The 21,811-nt window shown below is 41.3% G+C and overlaps 1 protein-coding gene across 1 annotated transcript in view; it reads right to left on the bottom strand.

Moving 5' to 3' along the window:
* Nucleotides 1-390: 390 nt before the first annotated feature.
* Nucleotides 391-21,811, bottom strand: part of ANO1 (anoctamin 1) — a 129,247-nt gene continuing 107,826 nt past the window's right edge. Inside the window, exons 23-27 of the mRNA XM_075065240.1 lie at nt 19,102-19,254; nt 10,616-10,668; nt 7,045-7,229; nt 4,606-4,711; nt 391-1,914 (exon numbers count right to left, since the gene is read on the bottom strand). Of these exons, the coding sequence (XP_074921341.1) occupies nt 1,654-1,914; nt 4,606-4,711; nt 7,045-7,229; nt 10,616-10,668; nt 19,102-19,254 (758 nt within the window). The 3' untranslated portion in view covers nt 391-1,653. The remainder of the gene's footprint in view (nt 1,915-4,605; nt 4,712-7,044; nt 7,230-10,615; nt 10,669-19,101; nt 19,255-21,811) is intronic.

Raw genomic sequence — 21,811 nt, 5'->3', positions numbered from 1 at the left:
GTAGATAGACTGAAAGTTTTGTTTTTATTTTAGTTATTTGGTTTAGTTTATTGTTTAGCTTCCCGTTTTCAGTATAAGTGCCATGGACGAGAGAAGGTGTTAAAGGGAATGAGGTTAATTGCACCAATATTATTAGGAAGTGCAGTTTATCATTAGACAAACCTTAATCTAAAAATGTACTATACATGAAAGAGTTGCACTGATGGGGTCTGGATATGCATTCCAAATAAGGATTTTAGATTTATTTTAAGGAAATGACATATATATTATATATAAGATAACATATTTTAAGACAAAATAAAAGTCCTGTAATTGAAGTTCTGGTCCTGTAGTTCCAGAGTAGGCAAAACTTCCATTAAAGACAATAAGATCATATTCACACAGAATCTATCCTTACTCTTCCTGGCATAGTAGATGCTATTAGGATCAGAAAGTCTGCCATGTTGGGGACACTGTAGCCAAGCAAAGTGGCTGTGATGGTGTGACCTCCTCTTCATTGCAAAGGAGAGTGAGCTGTAGAGAAGGAGCTGGTGGGAAAAGGTGGATTCGGTGTATTCTTTCAGCAACAATGGTGCCTAGATATTAGGCGGGGCAGTGTAAATTACTGTAGCTATACATGTGCTCATTAATTCAGGACACTTTTGAAAATGCTCCACAGTGCTCTGGCTGCTGAGAAATTCTATGAAATTGTGCTGCTGCTGTGCTGCTACTGCTTCAGAACCCTTAGTAGACTATAACAAGACCACAATACTGTCCAGGGCACTGGAGCACCTGCATCAACATGAATCATTCACCTGACAAGCTTTTTGGGTCAGTGAAGAGCTGTCGGTGCGCAGAGTTGGGATAAAGGTTAACATGCTCTGCGCTGACTTCATCTTCTCATTTTTCTGAGTGGGGAAGTGCCCAAATGGAAGACTCTAGTGCACAGCAGACTGCTAGCAGGGTCCCTATACAGTCCCAGCTTTAAAAAAAAAAAAAAAAAAAAAAAGCTATTCTCTCCCGCCCCACATCCCTGTCAATAGTGTGAATCTCCCAATGGGTAATTTACCCTGCACCAGCTTCAGTGTATGTAGCCTAGTGACTGCAATGGGAGTTTTGTTTGCCTAGGATCTGCAAGTTCAAATCCAGACTATGTCTGCCAGGGGAGCTGAGCTGCATCTTTTGAAATTGAAGATGGCATATAAGGTTTATATTGTTTCCTTTCTTCTGTTAAATGAAATGCTAGAGAACATTGTAAAATTAACTTTGCTTATGTTTTGTAGATCTGCCCAAAGCCTTTCAGGAATGGACTGCCAAAAAGATTTAAAATTACTATTTGAAATTTACTTTGGTTATTTCTTAATTAATAAGCTAAAGTCAGATTCTCAGAGAACATTTTTAAGTACCAGCATTTTGTTAAAACACACTAACATCCACAGTGTTATCTAACTATGAAATATAAAAATTCCCTGCGTTACTTTAAAAAAAAATTCCTATCCAAAACAGAATGTGGCCTTCCATATTTGTAAGAAGTGCACTTCTCACAAAGATGGGAGCAAAATGGTTGCACATACTTAAACATTCACTTGGTTGTATATAAATCAAGTCTTGTCCTTTAAGTGATGGCTTGTTTCTCAATGGAATGCCTCAACAAAACAAAACTACCCTCCTCTTCTATACATCAATGTGATATGAATGGCAGGAGGACATGCTCCCGCTTTGGCTCCTTGAGAGCTTGGGGCTGTGGTTGTTACAGTTTTCACCTTTTTTCATGTCCTTGACTTTCCAGGTTTCTAGCATTTGCAGCTTTCCCTGTTCTTCTTTCATGAACACCTCCACCATGAGAACTTTCTCTTTATGAATCTGCTGACTAATATCCTTGGGAATGTCTGGGATAATCCAGTCCACAAAGTCACTCATAAACATGACCAAGTTCTGAAAAATAGATTTGAAGAAAATGTTAGCAAGGTCAAATGAAATGAAAATATTTAGATTTTTATTGTAGTTCAGAAGGGACAATATTCTAGGCTGGGCCTTTCTCTTTGTCACAAGCATGTTGAAAGTTCCATGTGTCAGCTATTTAGCTTTACCATCACTTTTCCATAAATATTAGGCGACCTAGGGGAAAATGGTAGGGATAGGTCTCCCTGACTGATGCAGAAAATATACAGTAATGAGAATACAGAGGGAAATATTGTAGTTGGTATATGGCTGTTTATGCTTGACGTTAACAGTGCATGAAAAATGACTAAGAAGGCTGAGATTTTCTGACGGAACAGTTCACTGTTACAAAATGCTGATTTGACAAAACAGAACAGTTCATGGGAACATAACCATTTTGTCAAAAATGTTGATGGAATAGTATCAAAACATTTCAATAAGGTCAAAATGTTTAGTTTTGACTTCAATTTTGATGTTTATATAATCCATTATATGAAATATTTTTATTTAGCAAAACATGCAGAGATCTTGGCTTTTTCCTCCCAATTTCAGAGGAAATCAAATTTTGAAAGCTTGGCGTTTTCCATGGCTAGAAATTCATTTTTTGGCCTGCTCCAGAAATGACTGTAGATGAAATCCACTCAGGACCATCATAGCAGCCTATGTACCACTTAAGCAGGCTTGATTTAAAGAATTTTGAGGCCCTGTGTTCTATGGAAATTGGGGACTGTGATGGGGCAGAGCGGCACTGCATTGATACCATAGGGGTTAATTCTTCCTGCCCAGCAGAGGAAGCCATGCCCCTGAGGCTCTGCTGGGCATGCTCCAACTGGAGAACAAGCATAAAAGCCTGCAGAGCTGTTCAGTCTGGGCTGACCACTGGAGGGCAAGGAGGCACGCTGTCAGCTTCCAAAGAGGGACAGCCTGCGCTCCAGGATCCAGAAGCCAGCCAAGCTGGGATGCACCCTGATGCCAGACGGAGTACGTCACAGGAGGGGAATTGAACAGAGGATCCCCCGAAGCAGAGAACCCAGAGATTATGGTAGGAAATGCCCAGGGGAACTTTAGAGGAAAATGGCATTAGAGCCGCACAGACACTTAGCATGTTTTGGGTGGATCCCGCCGAGCTGGTGGCAAGGGGAACTTGCCACTATCAGAGCCCTGAGTCAGGACCCGGTGGAGAGCGTGGCCTGGGTCCCCCTACCAGCCCTTCACACCATGGGAATCATATGGACTCTGGCCACTAGGGCACGCTACCTTGTCTGAGAGGGATGATTATATGGGCTCTGGCCCTTGGGCCACACTTCCTGACACTTGGGCAAGTTACCTGGACTCTGGCTGCTAGGCCACACTACCCTCTGTGAGGGGGGAAATTATATGGACTCCGGCCATTGGGCTGCACTGCTCCAATGCTGGGAGTAATTTATATAGACTCTGGCCATTAGGAAACACTACCCCTCCCAAGGGGTGATTGTGTGGAGGGAGGCCATTAGGCTGTATCGGGCCGCCCACAGAGAAGCAAGCACAAGAACTTGGGAGTGGTGAGGTTCAAATTAGGCCCAGGGACTGCCACACCATCTGCTGTCATGACAGAGGAGTGGCTGCAAACCTGAGGGATGCTGTGACAGCTCAGAATTTTGCTCCAGCTGTTGCCAGATTTGCACAACATGAATAGAGGGCCGTTCAGGAAGCACACCCAACCCATACATACCTACCACACTGAGCCCCAAATGTACCTCCCGACCAATATATATCCCAACAACCCTTCCCCAGTCCTCACTTATCCTGACAGCCCTCCATGTATCCCATCAGCCCTGACATACATCCCTCCCCACTGAAGCCCCCAGAATCACAGCCCCTGTTGCCATAGCCCCCACATCCTGGCCCCCCAACATGCCCCACTGTCCTCCAACAGCCCTCACAATTCACCCCACTGCTTAACATTCCCCACTTGCTTCCATCCCTCACCCACAGCCCTAAATCCCTTTCCACTTGCCCAAGAGCCTACCAACAACTACCCTGAGTCCCTCACCCACTGCCTTGGGATCTTCCTGGGGGCTCACCGGTGGGACCCCCATTCCTCCCCATCCCAGCCCAGCACTCTGTGCTGTCCTGGGCTAGGGAGACTCCTCCTAATCCTGGCTGCCCAGTGACTCTCTTCACTCCCACTGCCTGCCCCACACTCACAGAACAAGATGGGCAGGCGGCCAGGCCAAATTTGAATGAGTATAATTTTTACATGGGACGTGGGGTCACATCACCACTCAAGTTTGGCCCATTGCAATGCCATCAAATCCAGTGAGCAGAGCACCCCTTATGTTGGGGGCCCTGTGCAAGTGTACTGAGTGCACATTGGTTACTCCAAGTCTGCTCTTAAATCTTTCTTAACCCCTGCTTGTAGGATTTAAATGTGACCTGAGTGATGTCTCACCTCCCATTAAAGTTACTGGTCTATATACACTGCATGTGGTGCAGGGAGCAGTGTATCCCTGTGGGGGATACATCCCATGGCTGTTCTGTGGCTTTGCATCATGCTTGAGAAGGTTGTGAAGATCAGTGCCCTCAGGGAGGACCTTTGACTGGTAAATGATATTCATCTCATTTAGTTAAGGAATAGTTTTATGTATGTATATGTGATGTCTCTTTCCTTGTTAGGAGTCTGAAAAGATTTACATCAAACTGTACCTGAAAAACTATCACAAATGCTAATCTTGCTGCTAGGACAGCCCAGAAGTCCTTTGAAATTTCATATTTGTTTTCAGACCATGGGGGTTCTCGGTAATCTTTGTATCTGTAAAACAAGACATAATAAATCAAGGATGTTGTTTTAAAATGTTCACACAATTAGGATTTAGTACGGAATATGCATTAAAGTCTAATTCAGACCTCCTTGATACAAATCCCTCTTACAGAAAGGCTGTGTAAAAATCCAGCCAAACAAGACAAAACTAACACACAGCCTTCAAATTTTATGTGGATTAGAAGATGACGACTCTTAAATGTTTGTTTTCTAATCAGTATGAACAATATAAACTCAGAGTAAAGAGGGGCTGAGCTGTAAAATTCAGATCACAACCTAAACTTTTTCCAAGTTTGGGAGGTATTTTGTGTTTCAGGTTCAGCTATAAGAGTAAAATACTGATCTCAGATTGATATGGTGGATCAGAACTCCAATATTTAGATCTCCACACATAGGAAGAACAGAAGATTGGAGCCAAGCTCTTGCTGAGTGGGTATGAGAAAAGAATTTCATTATATCACTGGCTTATATATTCGATGAATCTGATGTATCAACAGCAATTTTATTTTGTTTTTAAAAAGTATCCTGACCAAAAAATGGAAGAATTTAAATTAGTACCATTCTATTATCTATGTATGCAGGAATTATATCCTGAAATGTGATTTTACAAGAAGAAAGGGAGTGTGAGAGAAAAGATGGAATGGGAATTAAAAAGGGATTTGTGGGGAAAGGAGAAAAGAAAATACGATGCTGTGTATTGGGCCATGAAGCCTACTCTACCCTTCTAGTCATAATTTTACATTGAAAACATTTCAATCAAACTGGTATTTCTTCCCTCCAGAGAGATCACCTCAGGGATACAGCGGAAAGGAAAGGTAGCAAGAGTAGATAACTTTGCTGATTCTAGTTGGTTTTCACTTTCATGTCACAGTAAAAGTGATTTTTAATTTTAATAGGCATATTAACAGTAGCTTTTGATTTCTTCGATAGTTGTAAATAGTATAAATTAAGAAAAACTCTGAATGATCTACCTTTTTTCCCCCTCTTGTCAATTTCTGTCATTTTCCAATAGAAACAAACCAAAATCCCATATTTTTTTTCTATAATGTCTCCAATCTTTGTCCTTATCTTTGCTGTTTGAATTGCTCTCATTGCTGCTTTTGACTTTGATCCCCAATTGCAGGCTTTGAGGACATTTTGAAGCTGATGCATATCTAAGTTAGCCTAGGCAAAGAATGCATTTCAATGTTGACCCAGATTTCTTGACCAGCTGAAATATTCTGCTCTGCCCTGCTCCACCAGGACAATAGCCTTCCTTGCACTTTGGGCTGAAGGGATCTAGCATCACTGGCCCCATAGAGCCACATAGAGAGTCTCCACAGCCTCTCTGCCATGGCCCCATTCCCTCACCTCTGTGACAGCAAGGCTGTAGATGTCTCTCTGCGCTGCTGCAGAGCCAGAAGCATCCATTTTTTGCAGACACAAGGTGCATGGGGGAGGCTGCACTTGCATCATTTGTAACCAATGGATATTTTTTCCCCTATCTATTTCAGTGCGGCAGTTGAAATCGATGTTTACTGATATCTACCGATTTAAATCGATTCCTGCCAAGCTGGATCATGATGCAATACTGTGACATCTTGGCAAAATGTCATCTTGTTGCCCCAAAGCATCAGTATGCTGTGAAGGGACTGCATCAAAACATCATGTCACAGCACAACATTATGTGATGTTATATCTTACAAGCCTCAAAAATGTAGCATGTTCCAGAAGACCCTCATATGATTACCAGTATCTTCCTTAGTTCTGTAATGACTGGAAGTGACGCAGAGGCTTTTTGGTCAAGCAAAGGAGACAAGTGCCTTGCACTGATTCACCAGCAGCTTTGGATGATTAAGAAGTGGTGTTGCCCTATCCTGAGCTGGAAGGATGATGGTTATGACTTTGTAAATTCCTAAATTCATCAATCATGCTAGATCCTGAAGTTGGATAGAAGAGTTACATACAATGCTGGAGGCTTGGGTTTGTATTTTTTTTTTTTGCTCCCTCCTCTAACGCAAATAGTTGATAAATACTTAGTCAGCAATAAACACTTTGCAAATGCCCTGACAAGTTTTTAACATTTACATGGTAAGCTCATTTTTTTCAAACTAAGCAATGCATATGCTGCAAGTGCTGTGGTAACTTTACCTATATGCAAAGATTTCAATGGTAACTGCTCTCTATATAGGATAAAAAAGACTGAGCTACCAATAGACTATAACAGGACTTAAATCAGGTGGTATGTGACTGTGTAACTATGAGTCCCACCAGACACAGGAAGAAGCTAGTACTTCCATTCAACAGGGAAAATAATTTAAAATGACTATCATTCAAGAGAGTACCTGCATATCCGAACCTCGTAGCCAAGTTCCATTGGGTCATTTGGAGCTGTTCCTCCTTGAAAATCGCTGACATTAAAAGAGGATAGCGTATGGTTCACGAAGCCATGCATGGTGCCATTCTCACTGTACATATACAGGTACACGAGGCGTGGAATGAAGTCAGATGTGAATGAGATCACAAATGCCTAAGCCATAAGAGTAAAGAATGAATGCAATATTCAGATAATGCTTAGTGGATAACATACGCAAGTGTATCTTTCCCACATAATGCTTATGAGTTGAAGAAATGTTATGCAGTGGGCTGATTCAGACAATAAGTCTAAGTCTGCAGCCCAATGGTCACTAAGGATATGGAAACCCCATCAATGTGATGTTTGCTGCTCAAGTTCCAGAGCTGCGTGGTGTCAACTATAAGTAGAGATCTCAGCCAGCTTGAAGCTATGTAAATACTTGAGCTCCCTGGGGAATCCAGACATTGTCCCCTTTTTCGTTACTCAGTCCCCATCACCCTTATGTAGCACAAAACCTCTATCCGCTATTCCTCAAATTCCACAAACACATGCACTAGTCCTGGACACACTACTTTTTCTGTTCCCACTTCAGCTCCCTCCCAACCACTATCGCAAGCCCTCACATTCTGTGTTTAGAGTAGACAGAAAGAGAAGATTGTAGACCAGGCTTTGGGCCTTGAAGATGGGGGCTCCAAATAAATGTGTTTCAACTGGCCCTGCATATCAGATAGTAGCTGATCACAACAAAAAGGGAACAAGATCTCCTTGTAGCAAAAACTGCTAAAGATCACTACAACTTGATCAATCAGATCAGACCCAGACTCTAGAGTTTCTTAGACTGCAGAGTTGTTGTTTTTTGTTTGGTTTTTTCTTTTGGTCTTTTGCTATTCTTAGATAAATGAGTAGAATAAATAAATAGCAGGTATTTTTCTTATTAAATACCAGTAATGTTTCCAACCTTAAAGGTGTCTTACAATTTACTGTGCTTTGCTGTCATGTATTAATTATGTTAAGTCTATGACTGTTCAAAATAACATTGCTAAAAAGCAAAAACACCATGCTGTTTCCCTCTGCGCCAATTACAACTGGTCCCAGATGGATTGTATAAGCTCTGATTGATAGCTCTGGATGTACTTTTATGTGCTGCAAATAACTTATGGTGAATCAACTCTTTAAATGCCCTCTGCTTTGCAAAAATCTGTTAATTTTAATGAGGTTTTTAACTAGATCAAGATAAAACAACAAGCATGCGGCCAGATGGCCTTTTTACAGTCACTAAAATTTCATATTATCCTCAGGTTTTATAAAGAAGCGTGATACACAGAATACAAGGACAGCCAATTTAGTTGTGTTCTCAATACCTTTGGCTTTTCTCATTTATTGCTATCATGAAAGAGATTGTAATTTGCACTCAGCTCATGTATGTGCAGTACAAAAAGTTTTACTTGTGCTACGATAGAAAACAGAGAGTAGATTAAAGTAAGGAGAACAGCAGTGGGTAATGCCTGAAGAGAGATTGCAGGGAGGAATGTGGGAGAATAGGAAGAATTTTCTAAGGCAAAAGAGGAGAAGCAGGAAAGATGAGAAAGGGGAAATTAAAGGCAGCACACCAAAATATAAGACTGACTGACTGGGAACTGGCTCTGTCAGCAATTCTGGGTGCTGCCTCTGTGAGACTTCCCTGCTTGGAAATGAAGGCTTGATCCCAAGTCCTCTGAAATCAGTGGAAGTCTTTCTATTGATTTCAATGGGTTTTGGATCAGTCTTCAGTGGAGAAAGCACTTCCCAAGTTACTGAGGTGCATGGTGGAGCTAACCTGCTTGGAGGGTTATATACTCTTTGCTATCCTGAGGACCACTTCAAGAGTGGCACAGGCCTCTGAGTGGCCTCTCATCTTCTCCTTTAAGTTGGAAGAAGACTCCACAGTGACAACTGTCTAGTAGCTAGAGAAGGAGTTTAAAAGTAGAGCTGTACAAATAATAGATTTGTTTAGTTCTGTCAAGTCTAAAAATTCAAGAAAATAATTTTAGGTTGACCTGAAAATGAAAGTTTTCAAAACTTTTAGTGAATAGAAAAGTTAAAAAAAATCATTTTGGGTCATACAAAATGTTTTGTTCTACTCAAAACAAAAGGCTTCATTTTGATTTTGAGCCTTTTTTTAAATTTGTACAAGATGAAATTCAAGGTAATTTCAAAATAAAAGGCCATTTTGAATCAAAATGTTTCATTTGAAATGAAACATTTTTACTTTTTCAGAATTTTTTTGTAGGTTTTTTTTTTTGGGACCAAAGCAATACAACAAAATCTATACAAATTTGCGAAATGTTTCAGTTGACCCAAATCTGCATTTTTTTCCTGAAAAAAGTTTGGTTGAAAGATTTCATCCACATCTATTTATAAGATAATGTAAGGGGAAAACACATCCTTAGAAGTTAAGGCTGGGAGAAAACCAGAGACTCCACAGATGCACAGTATTCAAAATGAGTCACATGTCCAGCATTGTTTCCTCTCTTGTTGTTTCTAGACCCTCTTTTCACCTTGTTTGTAACTTTGACACAGATCTAACTTTTGTTGGGTGTGAAGGGACTGTGAGATGAAATAGTGTTTGTTTGTGTAACACATGTAATCAGGGCTGATGAGAGGAGAGGGAAGCTGGTATAAATTACCGGGGCCCGGCAGTCCAGAAAGGGGCCTGGCTTCATCAGCTCTGTTTAGCCAGTCCGCCTTTGCTGGGGCCCCGAAATTTTTTTCCCCGGGGCCCGAACCTGCTCTCAGAGGCCCTGTGTTAAATATATACACAGACACAAACACAGACAAATGTGTAAATGTAAACAAAAGTCAGAGTATTCTACTGTTTTAACCCCAGTCTAAAAGTTTTCTGAAGACTCAAATGATCCAAAGCAGTCTGATTGTATGACACAAAGTAGTCTTGCATGTTTTCCTAAGGGCCTAGTCTGCATTCACTGAAGTAAATGAAAACATTCTTATTAATTTCTGTAGCTACACAGAGTCCTAAGGACATGGATCATATCTTGTCTTCCTTATAGGAACACATCATTAAGAGACAGATCTCCAGGTGGTGTAAACTGAATGCAGTCAAGCTAAACTGACGTACACCAATTGAAGGTCTGGCCCAATAAGTGTAGAGGGGGGGCAGGTTTTTTAATTAGCATTTGTTTAAAAATGTGGTCAAGGAAAGATACTTGCAAAATATCTAGACTACTAGGAAGCAAGGCTAGTTTAAGGTCAGCAGATGCAGTAAAAATAGTCTGGGAAAAGATGCAAGGCTACCACTGATCATGTTTACTATGGCTTTTATTGCCAATTAGTGTTTAGTGCTGAACCTTTTAATTTTGTAAGTTTTTATAATGCATAAATAATGTATGATACACTGTGACTATGTAAAACTAAACCCAGGACCTGATTCTCTAGTCCATTAGCTTGCTTTAAATCATGTGACTCCACTGACTTCAGTGGAGATTAGTTAGAAGAAAACCAGTGTAATGGAGTGGAGAATCAGGCCCATTGCTTTCAAATTTTACTGATAAAGAATTACTTACATTTATTATTACAGCAAGTTTTCCTACACCTCTGAGGATATTATACCAGATTCCTAAGGGAAAGACAAACATGGTGGTGAATGCTTTCAGATTGTTAAACTTGTCATTGTTAACTGAAAATATCATGTATCTGCCACGTCTCATGACTGCACATCACTACAGCTTTATTTAGGTTTTTAATGTCTTCAGTTTGTAACAAACCCTATTTCATACAACAGGAACCTAAAATATGGCTCCATACATTCATATTTAGACACCTGCCTCATTTTTAAAAGCTCCTGAGCAGCCACTCTTTTGTGGGGGAAGGGAAGGGAAGGGACGGCAAGGTTACTGCAAAATGGAAGAGAGTAGTGGGTACATATGGAAAAAAATCAGGAAGTTTGATCAAATGGGCCCAAATAATTTTTGGTAGGAAGGAGGAAAAAATGACACATGGGGAACGAGAATCTCCACAGAAGATCCCTTTGCAGAATATATTGCCCGATTGAGAATACCAGTCTTAAGGGATCTGTCATAAACCAGGGCTTTCCACATGGATGCCTTATTTCTTTGCATTGCCTCTGCGTTCCTCACCAGCAGCATGGTTCCAGTGGAGCCACTCTGGTAAGGTTTCTCCTTGCTGCCCACTTCACTGTATCTGGGAACCCCTGAGCCTGGTTTCTACAGTACGGAGGCTGTGCATTCAAAAGCTATACTGACAGCATATTAATTTAGTATCATCTCTGGAGGTGTGGTGGAAGGACAATGCACAGAGATCATCCAGTCTCACTGCCCAGTCTCTCCTTACATTCTGTGGTGTCTTGGTATAACACATTGATTTTGTGTATCTGATAACGTATCCTACCTGCGACTGTCCCCCAGGATTGTAATAATCTTCTGGTTACTAATCGCAGGTAAAAGAGTTCTCCTTTAGCTCAAGTACTAGGGGCCCATGCTTTTGGTACTGAATGTCATAGGTTTGATCTGTGCCAATGACTCCGGCATCTGGATGTATAAGGCCACAGTTCATGACAAAACAGCACCCCAGCTGGGACTCGAGCTTCTGTAGCTTTGACAATCAAGATGAATTGTCTAACATCTACTGATCTGGTGCGTGTTTACTATGCATAAAATTTCCAGGGACTAGCATCTTGTAACCTAGAAAATCCTATGCAATTAAGATAAACCCGGAGCAACTAATAAGTACAGGAGTGCCTGAAACAAATTGTATAGTGGGGGTGCTGAGAGGCATTGCGGGAGCGGGAAAGAATCTGTTGATTGTCCTTCATGTGGGAACGAATGATACGGCTAGTTACTCGCTCGACTGTATCAAGGAGGACTATGTCCAGACTGGGGAAGACGCTCAAAGGAAATCGAGGCTCAAGGTGATCTTCAGCGGAGTTCTGCCAGTTCCTGAAGAGCAGGCGACGAAGGAGTGACAAGATGTGACGATTAACAGATGGCAGGCAGTGGGCTATGAGGAGGGCTGTGGTTACAGTCATTGGGAAGCATTTACGGACAGACGACTGTCTCTCGGGATGGACTTCACTTAAGTAAGAGGGAAATAGACTTCTTAGGATGGAGAGCTCGCCACCTCATTAAGAGAGCTTGAAACTAGAAGTAGGGGGAGATGGTTGGGAGATGTCCAGGAGATCTCCACGCCAGAATTTAACCTGGAGAGGGAAGTAAACAAAGTGAGAGGGGATACCCTTGTGGACCGAAGAATTGACCCAAGGAGGAATAGGGAGTAGAAAAACTAGACTAACAGGTGAGCTGGTGGTTAGAACTGTGCACAACGGGGTAAAGAATGTCACTGACGGCCAAACGCCAAAATTAAAATGTCGTACATAATGCGAGGAGCTCAGTGGTAACAAGATGGAGAACTGGAGCTACTGGTGCAGGAAGTGAAACCAAATTATAGGGATAACAGAACTGGTGGAATAGTACTCATGACTGGAGTACAAGTATCGAAGGCTATGTACTGTTTAGAAAAAACAGGAAGAAAGCAAAGGTGGTGGTAGCACTGTACATCAATGATGAGGTTAACTGTAATGAAATAAGAAGTGATGGAATGGATAGACAGAGTCGGTCTGGGCAAAAATCACACCGGGTAAAAAAGCTACTAGGCCCTTCCCCTAGATAGTGCTGGTGGGTGTGCTCAGATGTCCGGGATCTGATTGGATATGGATAGAGACCTCTTATATGTCTTTAAACCAAGTAAACCACTAAGTGAAAAGTGTGCTGATCGATGGAGAGCTTCACTTCCATGATCATAGACTGGGGGACAAAGTGCTTGCAAGATAAATAGGTCAGATTTTCTGGATGTGATAGCAGATTTAGATTCTTCACCAGGGTAGTGAATTACCGACAAGAGGGATGCCATTGGAGAATTGTTTGGTGGCAGTGAGACCTGTAGAAGAAATGGTGGTAGGGGACAAACCTTGGTTCGAGTATCATGAGCTGATTCAGTTCAAATTAGATGGAGAATAAACATAAGGTAGATTGGGATATAGTTTTTTGACTTCTCAAGGGCTAATTTTAAAGATAAGCGAATAGTTGGGAAGTGGATTGGATGGAGGAACTGTGATTAAATCGGAGAGGGCCCTGATAATACTTTAAGTCGCATGCTGCGACAACTGTCGGCAGCCCTGTCCGCCAAAAAGGGGAAAAAACCATGGGAGACGTTGTAGGGCCCAGCGGTTGAGCAAGATCTCCAGAGAGGGGATATTTTAAGCGAAAATAAAGCAGAAAGCATTACAGGGAGTGGAATGACAGGCGGCAATTGCAAGGGAAGCTACTTAGTGAGGTCAGAACATGTAGGATAAATGAGGAAGGCTAAAAGCCCATGTAAACTGGACTGCCTCAAAAGGAGAATAAACCAATTAAAAAGTCAACAAGACAAAAAGGAATAGTGTTTATGAATTACTGCTGTAAGAGTGAAAATGGTTCTTACATCCACGATAAATTAAAAGAAAACAAAAAAGAAGAGAAGTGGCCCGCTATCACTGAGGATGAATGGAGCGTTAAAGGATAATCTAGGCTGGCCCAATATCTAAATAGTACTCGCCCTCAAGTGTCTTTAATATAGAACTAGTGAGGATGTAGTGGATGTGGCGAAGAGGTAATGTAGTGAATTGATCATCAGGATGATGATAAACGGGAAATGAGGATATTGGAGGTGGATATTTACCGCATCTTGCAGGTAGAGGTAACACAGAATGAGGATATCTACCTATTCACTTCTTAGTTTCTCAGTGACCTTTTGGAGTTTCCATTCGTTGACAAAAACTGCTCAGTTTCAGAAAGCCAATATTTTTCAAAACCGTATGTGTCTATAGAATAAAAATTCCCATAGTATATTGCACATAGTAGTTTTATGACTCACAAAGATCGGTCAAGGAAGCAGTTTGCCAAGCATTGCAGAAATAAGAATGCAGAACATTAAGATCAAGACATTATTTCATCATTTCTTGGTCAATAGTGGTATATTATTCCATTTAAATTTAGTCTTGACCGTCAGGAGCTTTCTGGCAGCGGATGCACTCGAAATATGCAGCTGAGCTCCATTTATTTATGGACTCCGCTAACAAAATAGTAATCTTTAATCTCTCACTCGTGTGTTAGATGCAGTGACTGTTAAGAGGTGAGAAAGCCCAGTAGAATGTGCAATAACGCTTATTTTTGGTTGTGGCCGTACGCTGAGAATTGCTAACGTTGTTCATGAGTCTGCATCATTCACGTTACTACTCAAAGTGACAGAATGGGCAGAAAAAAGAAATAATTTGTTAAAAGGTACATAGTGACCGGGAACTCCGTGGATTGAGCTAGTTCAGCGGGACCCTGCTATTCCCACACCCTTTTTGGATGCATCTTGGTGTCTCAAGGGCATGTAAAGCTTTTCATTTACTCCAGAGGACCTGAGGCTCAAGTTCTTGGTTCTCATTGACTGATGTGGATCACGCTAACTGAAGAGTGTAGTATGTTAAGTCTTGGAAAATTTTTAAAGGAGAGAGGAAAGTAGATTACAGGACTTGAGGTCAATGGTAACTGAGGTGTATTTGCGAGAGCTGAAAGCAATTTCACAGGGATTTAGACAGGACAGGCCGCTGAATGATCGGCGGGAAGGCAATTCATGGGATCCTCTACCTCCTATATAAATGCGGGGGGGCCTAACCTTCCTAGTGCTCCGATTAAAAATCTGAACGCAGACCTGTTCATCATGCTCGCGATATCGTTGTCGAGCATGACCAGAATGGCCAGGCTGGCGATTCTGAGGTTCAGTCTGCATTGCTCGTGCATGTGAATTGTCCTCAGACCTCGCAACCAGGCTACTTTAGACCCTCGCAGCAGCAGCTCCTCGTCATTTGCCAGGGACTGCCAGTCGGGAAGGTAGGCTGGCTGTCATCCGACTAATCTAATCAGAGGCTAGCTCAGCAAGAGAGTATACTAAGCTCTTACCAGTTGTGCGTAGTGTAAGGACTGAGGGGTATGGCCCCTGAAAGTTGACATGGGTTCCCACATGTGGATGTTAGTTACAGCTTTAGATTGGTGAGCCCCACACCGTTCGTATGGTGTGTGCCACTGAAAGATAAGGATGAAAGTTGCGTTGTGGGAAGGGCATGCTAGGAGGGCAAAGAGAAGAGGTTTGTGTTTGATCATGGAACTGTGCAGTATTTCTGAGAGCGCGCGAAGTGTCCCCGTCGAATACCCAGAACTTGTAAGATTTCTTATTTGGGCTTATCTCAGTAGTCATGGAAGGTGTTAATTCCCTCATCTTGTGTCCGGGGCAGTGGGCCAGTGAGGTTACGTTGTCTAGCACGGGTGGTGAGATGGTGATTACATGAGTTGTAATTCCCAGCGTGTTATCTTCTCCTTGGCGCTTCTCACTACTTACCTCACCAGGAGTTCTCTAATAGAGACTAAAAGGCCTCAGCGCGAAATCGTGCGTGACTAATTTGGTTTTTTAAATCATCTCTTTTAGTGATATACCATTCGACACTGTCATTAACCACAGCAGCAACGTTCCTATGACCTGTCTCATTACTTACTCTTTCGCCGCTCTTTACACTCTATGAGGATCTCCTTCAGTCAGTCCTTGTTAGTACGTCTGAAGATTGATAACACCTCTTATAATTCAATAGGTCTGCCCACACGTTAAGGTCATAAATGCGGATCTGTGCACTTTCACGCGGTACTGTTGTCTGACTCTAAGAGGCACATGAAGGCTAAACGGCGGGAGTTACTACTATACAGAGCCGAAAGATTTATAGGAGCTATCCCACCTCTGTACGAGCTACCACAACTGGCGGAGGTGACATTGAGATTTTGTAAACTGTTCGGCCATGCTAGATGAGATGGAAGCTACATCCTTCTATGAGATTTGCTTATTGTGCACATGAGAAAGCCAATTTGGTAGTCGGAATATGGTGCTACATTGACACAAGACTTCACAATCCAGCCTGCTGTGGCCACATGAATTTTATATATGAAGAGTAGTACATCCTTCTCGATAGAAATCTACACATCTAATCCACACGCCTTGGATGCGGTGGCTGCGTTCCCACTTGACATCGAATTCCTATCCACATGATATTTTCCATCAGTGTGCCGCTACGAATTGCCAAGCCATCGTCAAGCCAGATTGTATTACATTGGCCAACCGACATCCTCGTGACACAAAAGAATAGAAAATGACATCTGATCGAAGGTCTGACATCAGGAAATCATAAGGTATTGGTTGCGTTCAAAGACAACTCAAGTGGTCAGCGATGTCTTTAATGAAGCACTCCAGGCCATTCTCTGTAACCCATACTCAATGACAGAGTTAGTCAGGGTCCGGTCTAATTTCTGCCAAAGGAAAGATCAAACTTACAATAGACAATACGACTTAAGAGAGCTGTGGAATCTTCTGAGGCGATTAACATGCTAATGCTATAGATAAGTCCATTAGACCCTTCAGGCGTTAAGTCATATTGACAAGTAGAGGATGGATAAGGATTGGGTCATTAGCAGCTAATTGACTATTCCCTATGGTGTTAATGTGTTAGCTCACTCACACCTCTAGTGGTCGTCATCTTATATATTACACTTACAAGAAAGTCTGTCTTTTTCTGTCTGTGGAGTGAACCCCACATTAGTCATCTCCATTAGATATTCTGTCGTTGTCTCGTGAAGTTCTGGTGTCCCAGTTTAGAGGAATGAATTCAAACTGGAACAGGTTACAGAGAAGCTTTAGGATGATCCGAGGAATGGTAAAACCTGCCTTAGAAAGGAGACTCAAAGAGCTTGGCTGTTTGCCGGCCAATAAGAAGGCTGCGGGGGATTGCTTGCTTCGTATAAATATATCAGGGGTTAAACGTTAGGGAGGGAGAGGAAATTATTTAAGCTTAGTACTAATGTAGCACAAGGACCGAATATGGGAGAATAATGATATTAGGAATTTAGACTTTGAACTTAGACGAAGGCTTTTCTACACACTTAGGGAAAGTGAAGTGCTGGAACAGCCTTCCGAGGAAGCAGTAGGGGGCAAAAAGACTTATCTGGCTTTAAGACTTAAGCTTGATAAGATATGGAGAGGATGATACTGATGGGATAGTTTAATTGGGCAATTGCATCTTGGTATTAATCAGCAGATAGTCTGCTCAAGTGTTGGGGGATGCTGGATGGGATGGGATCTGAGTTATGCAAGAATTCTTTCCTGGGTGTGGCTGTATGAGTCTTGCCCACATGCTCATAGGGTTAGCTGATTGCCATATTGGTTGGGGAATGGATTTCTCCAGCGGGCGGATTTGCAGGGCCTGAGTAGTTTTTCGCCCGTTCTCTGCAGCGTGGGCATGGGTATCTTCTCGTCGGATCTCTTGCAGCTTGAGGTGCTGTCAAACACATTTTTGAGGACTTCGATAACCATCAATGTGTTAGGGGTTTGTTATAAAAGTGTATGGGTAGGGTTCTGTGGCCTGCTTTGTGCAGGAGGTCAGACTAGATGATCATATTGGTCCCTTCTGACCTACGAGTCTATGAGTCTATGAGTCTATGAATCAAACTGTGAATCATGTATATGATGGAAACCACTTCAAATCAGGTGGTGCGGCAGCACTCCTAGTTCTAGCACCTATGAATAAGCATACAGTCAACTCCACCTTTCTCATCATTTATTCTAAATCTGGTCATTGTTAGTATATCTCTATTTAGCAACAGTGACTTAATTCATGTTTCAGAAAAACTAGGTGAGTAGACAAATGCATCTGTTTTTCCAGCAAAGTTGTAACAGAATCAGATATAGGGCCTTCTCCTGCTCCTGTTTAAAGGCCAATCTTGGGAGGTGTGCAAGTTGTGCTTGGTGAAGAGCTCATTGTGGGAAGCAGGAGCAGGCCCCTGCTCACTGCCAATGATTGCATAGGATTTCTATTGGCTAGAACATCCCCTCTCATTATGCATGCTCCTCCTTTCTTTCTGTTGATTCCTGTCTCAAGCCTCGTGTGGTTTTCCTCATGACAAGGTGATATTTTGGCCCTTGGAACCTTGGCAGAAATTCAGTTAATCTGAAATTCTCCTAAATGATCTCAATAGCACTGATTTACAACAAGCAGACATTTCAAAAACACAGCACTTGCTGAAGAAGCCAGGGAACTCACACAAACTACAGAAAAAATGATGTGATGGTGAGGGCAAAACTTGACAAAAGGAATGGAAAAGACCACAGAGACAATCCCTCACGTGTCCTTCAATACCTAGGCACAATGGGGGGCATTTAGAAATGCCCCCAAACTGGGGAACACATTGTATGGTAATTAACAGTAGATTTTCTTTGCTCATATTGACTTACACTATAACTTGAATAATTCTTTTCAATGAGTTTTCTATTTGTGAATTTCCAGCATCCAATTAACTGGTAATGAGGGAAAACAGTTTGCAGGGGCAAATCCATCTCTCATCTCCTCTGTCGTCAAGAGATCCTCAGGTAGCAGATCTGGTATTGTGCTTCTATGCAACTGTAGGACCTCGTTTGAGCCAGGTCCGCTGCTGTGTCTAGCTTCCAATGTCCCAGAATTCATACTGGCCAGGAAGCAAGCAGCTGAAATAACTCCCACATGTTTCAGCAGTCACTCAGTCTCCCCTTTGCCCCTATGTATCTCCCCTGCCCAGCTGAGGAACTGGAGTTTTTAATGCAGAAGCTTTTGTTTCCGCAATAAAACCTGCATGGCCAGGAAGAACGACAGATGGGGAAAACCATGCACTATATCTCACTGTTTTATTGATCATTCCTGATCCTCAGATGTTTGATGCTTACTTAATAAAAGATTAATCTGCTCTTAATATTTTAAAAGTAAAGCTTTGATAAGTTATGACAATTCATAGCTAAGTTACACTCTAATGTTTTCAATTGTACTATAAAGAACTTCCTGTTAATTAAGCCAACAGCATAAAAAAAATTCCTGCCATCAATCAATAAATAAAAAAAAGGAGTAACATTACCAAATAGCCTAGTCATGAGATAATTTACTTACCTATATCTTTTGCTCTGACTGCAACCGGTCTTCTAAGCTCAGTGACAAATTTCTTTGCATCTAGACGTATTTCAATGATGTTGTTCAATAACGCAAACAAAGGGGCCAGTGGGAAGGATGCAACAAACAAGGTTACAAATCCAAACTGGATAACTGAAAAGAGAATCTGTGTCACTCAGAGCGCTCTGTATTTATGAACTGTGCTTTGGTGTGTTACAACAAATTAATGCTTACCCCCTAAATGTTTCTACAAACCCTAACCATGGAGAGACACTTGCGAGTTATATCTCACACAAATTTCAATATATAGTTGATTAATTGGTACTTCATCCAATAAGTTCCTGTTCTGATAGTTTGTGCTGGTCAGGCAGCACAAACCAACCATGAAGATGCCCTAAAGGGGCACTTGGGAATTCTTCTGACATAATTAAATCCCCTGAGTGATGCAAAGATGGTTTAGCCAGCTTTAGGCCACCTGCTCCCCATCTGAACAGGGAGTATGTCAGAGGCAGGGAGGAGTCATGCTGGGAGTGGGGCTGGAATGCACTTCAATCAATCCTGGAATGGTCCTTATGAGACTGCAGCAACCAGTATAACACAGAGCAGTTCTTAGCATCCTCCAGGATGAGGGGAATGGGAAGGTGGATTACAGCCACCTTTCCACTGCTTCAACAACAGTAAGCTGACACTCTATGCTTAAATTAAGTACTAATTAATCAATTACTAATAGGGCTGTCAAACGATTAAAAAATTAATTGTGATTAATCGCACTGTTAATAATAGAAAGTCATTTATTTAAATATTTTTGGATATTTTCTACATTTTCAAATATCCTGATTTTAGTTACAACATAGAATACAAAGTGTACAGTGCTCACTTAAAATTTATTTTTGATTACAAGTATTTGCACTGTAAAAAAACAAAAGAAATAGTATTTTTCAATTCACCTAATACAAGGACTGTAGTACAATCACTTTATCATGAAAGTTGAACTTACAAATGTAGAATTATGTACAATAAAACTTGCATTCAAAAATAAAACAATGTAAAATTTTAGAGCCTGGAGGTCCCTTCAGTCCTACTTCTTCTTTAGCCAATCACGTTTGTTTACATTCACGAGATAATAATACCCGCTTCTTGTTTACAATGTCACCTGAAAGTGAGAACAAGTGTTCTCACGGCACTGTTGTAGCCGGCGTCGCAAGAGATTTATGTGCCAGATGTGCAAAGATTCACATGTCCCTTCATGCTTCAACCACCATTCCAGAAGACATCCATCCATGCTGATGACGGATTCTGCTTGATAACGATCCAAAGCAGTGCAGACCGACACATGTTCATTTTCATTATCTGAGTTAGATGCCACCAACAGAAGGTTGATTTTCTTTTTTGGTGATTTGGGTTCTGTAGTTTCCACATTGGAGTGTTGCTTTTTTAAGACTTCTGAAAGCAAGCTCCACACCTCATCCCTCTCAGATTTTGGAAGTCACTTCAGATTCTTAAATCTTGGGTCAAGTGCTGTAGCTATCTTTAGAAATCTCACACTGGTACCTTCTTTGCGTTTTGTGAAATCTGCAGTGAAAGTGTTCTTAAAATGAACAACATATGCTGGGTCATCATCCAAGATTGCTATAAACTTGAAATATATGCCAACATGTGGGTAAAACAGAGCAGGGGACATACAATTCTCCCACAAGGTCTGAGTCAGAAATTTAATTAACACTTATTTTTTTAAATGAGCATCATCAGTATGAACGTATGTCCTCTGGAATGGTGCCCGAAGCTTGAAGGAGCATAAAAATGATTAGCAGATCTGGCACATAAATACCTTGCAATGCCAGCTACAAAAGTGCGATACAAATACCTGTTCTCACTTTCTGGTGACATTGTAAATAAGAAGAGGGTAGCATTATCTCCATTAAATGTAAACAAACAATACCTTGCAATGCCAGCTACAAAAGTGCCATGCAAATGTCTGTTCTCACTTTCTGGTGACATTGTAAATAAGAAGAGGACAGCATTATCTCCATTAAATGTAAACAGACTTGTTTGTCTTAGCGATTGGCTGAACAGGTAGTAGGACTGAATGGACTTGTAGGATCTGAAATTTTACATTGTTTTGTTTTTGAGTGCAGTCATGTAAAAAAATCTACATTTGTAAGTTGCACTTTCATTACAAAGAGACTGCACTATCATATTTGTATGAAGTGAATTGAAAAATACTATTTTTTAAATCATTTTTACAGTGCAAATATTTGCAAGCAAAAATAATATACACTTTGATTTCAGCTGCAACACAGAATACAATATATATGAAAATGTAGAAAAACATCCACAAGATTTAATACATTTCAATTGGTATTCTATTATTTAACAGTGCAATTGAGTTAATCACGTGAGTTAACTGTGATTAATTGACAGCCCTAGTTACTAATAACAATTTGTGTGTGATCTGTGTGAGATCGCCGGAGTATCTGTGATGATTCAGCCCAGAATTCAGGTAACAGTGCCAAATATTGTGCTCTCTTAAACCAGAATTAACTCTCCTAATTTCAGTGGAATTATCGCTGGTGTACACGGGTGCAACTGAAAGTAAAATTTGTCTCTTGGAGCCAAATGTACATGGTGCTATAAATATAGTATATTTCAAACTGTGTGTTACTGTTATTGTAACAAAGATCAACAGATAACATCTGGTATTTCAGTACTG

This window comes from Chelonoidis abingdonii, chromosome 4, assembly GCF_003597395.2.
Source record: "Chelonoidis abingdonii isolate Lonesome George chromosome 4, CheloAbing_2.0, whole genome shotgun sequence".
Classification (NCBI taxonomy): domain Eukaryota; kingdom Metazoa; phylum Chordata; order Testudines; family Testudinidae; genus Chelonoidis; species Chelonoidis abingdonii.
This window is presented reverse-complemented; position numbering and strand designations above follow the sequence as displayed.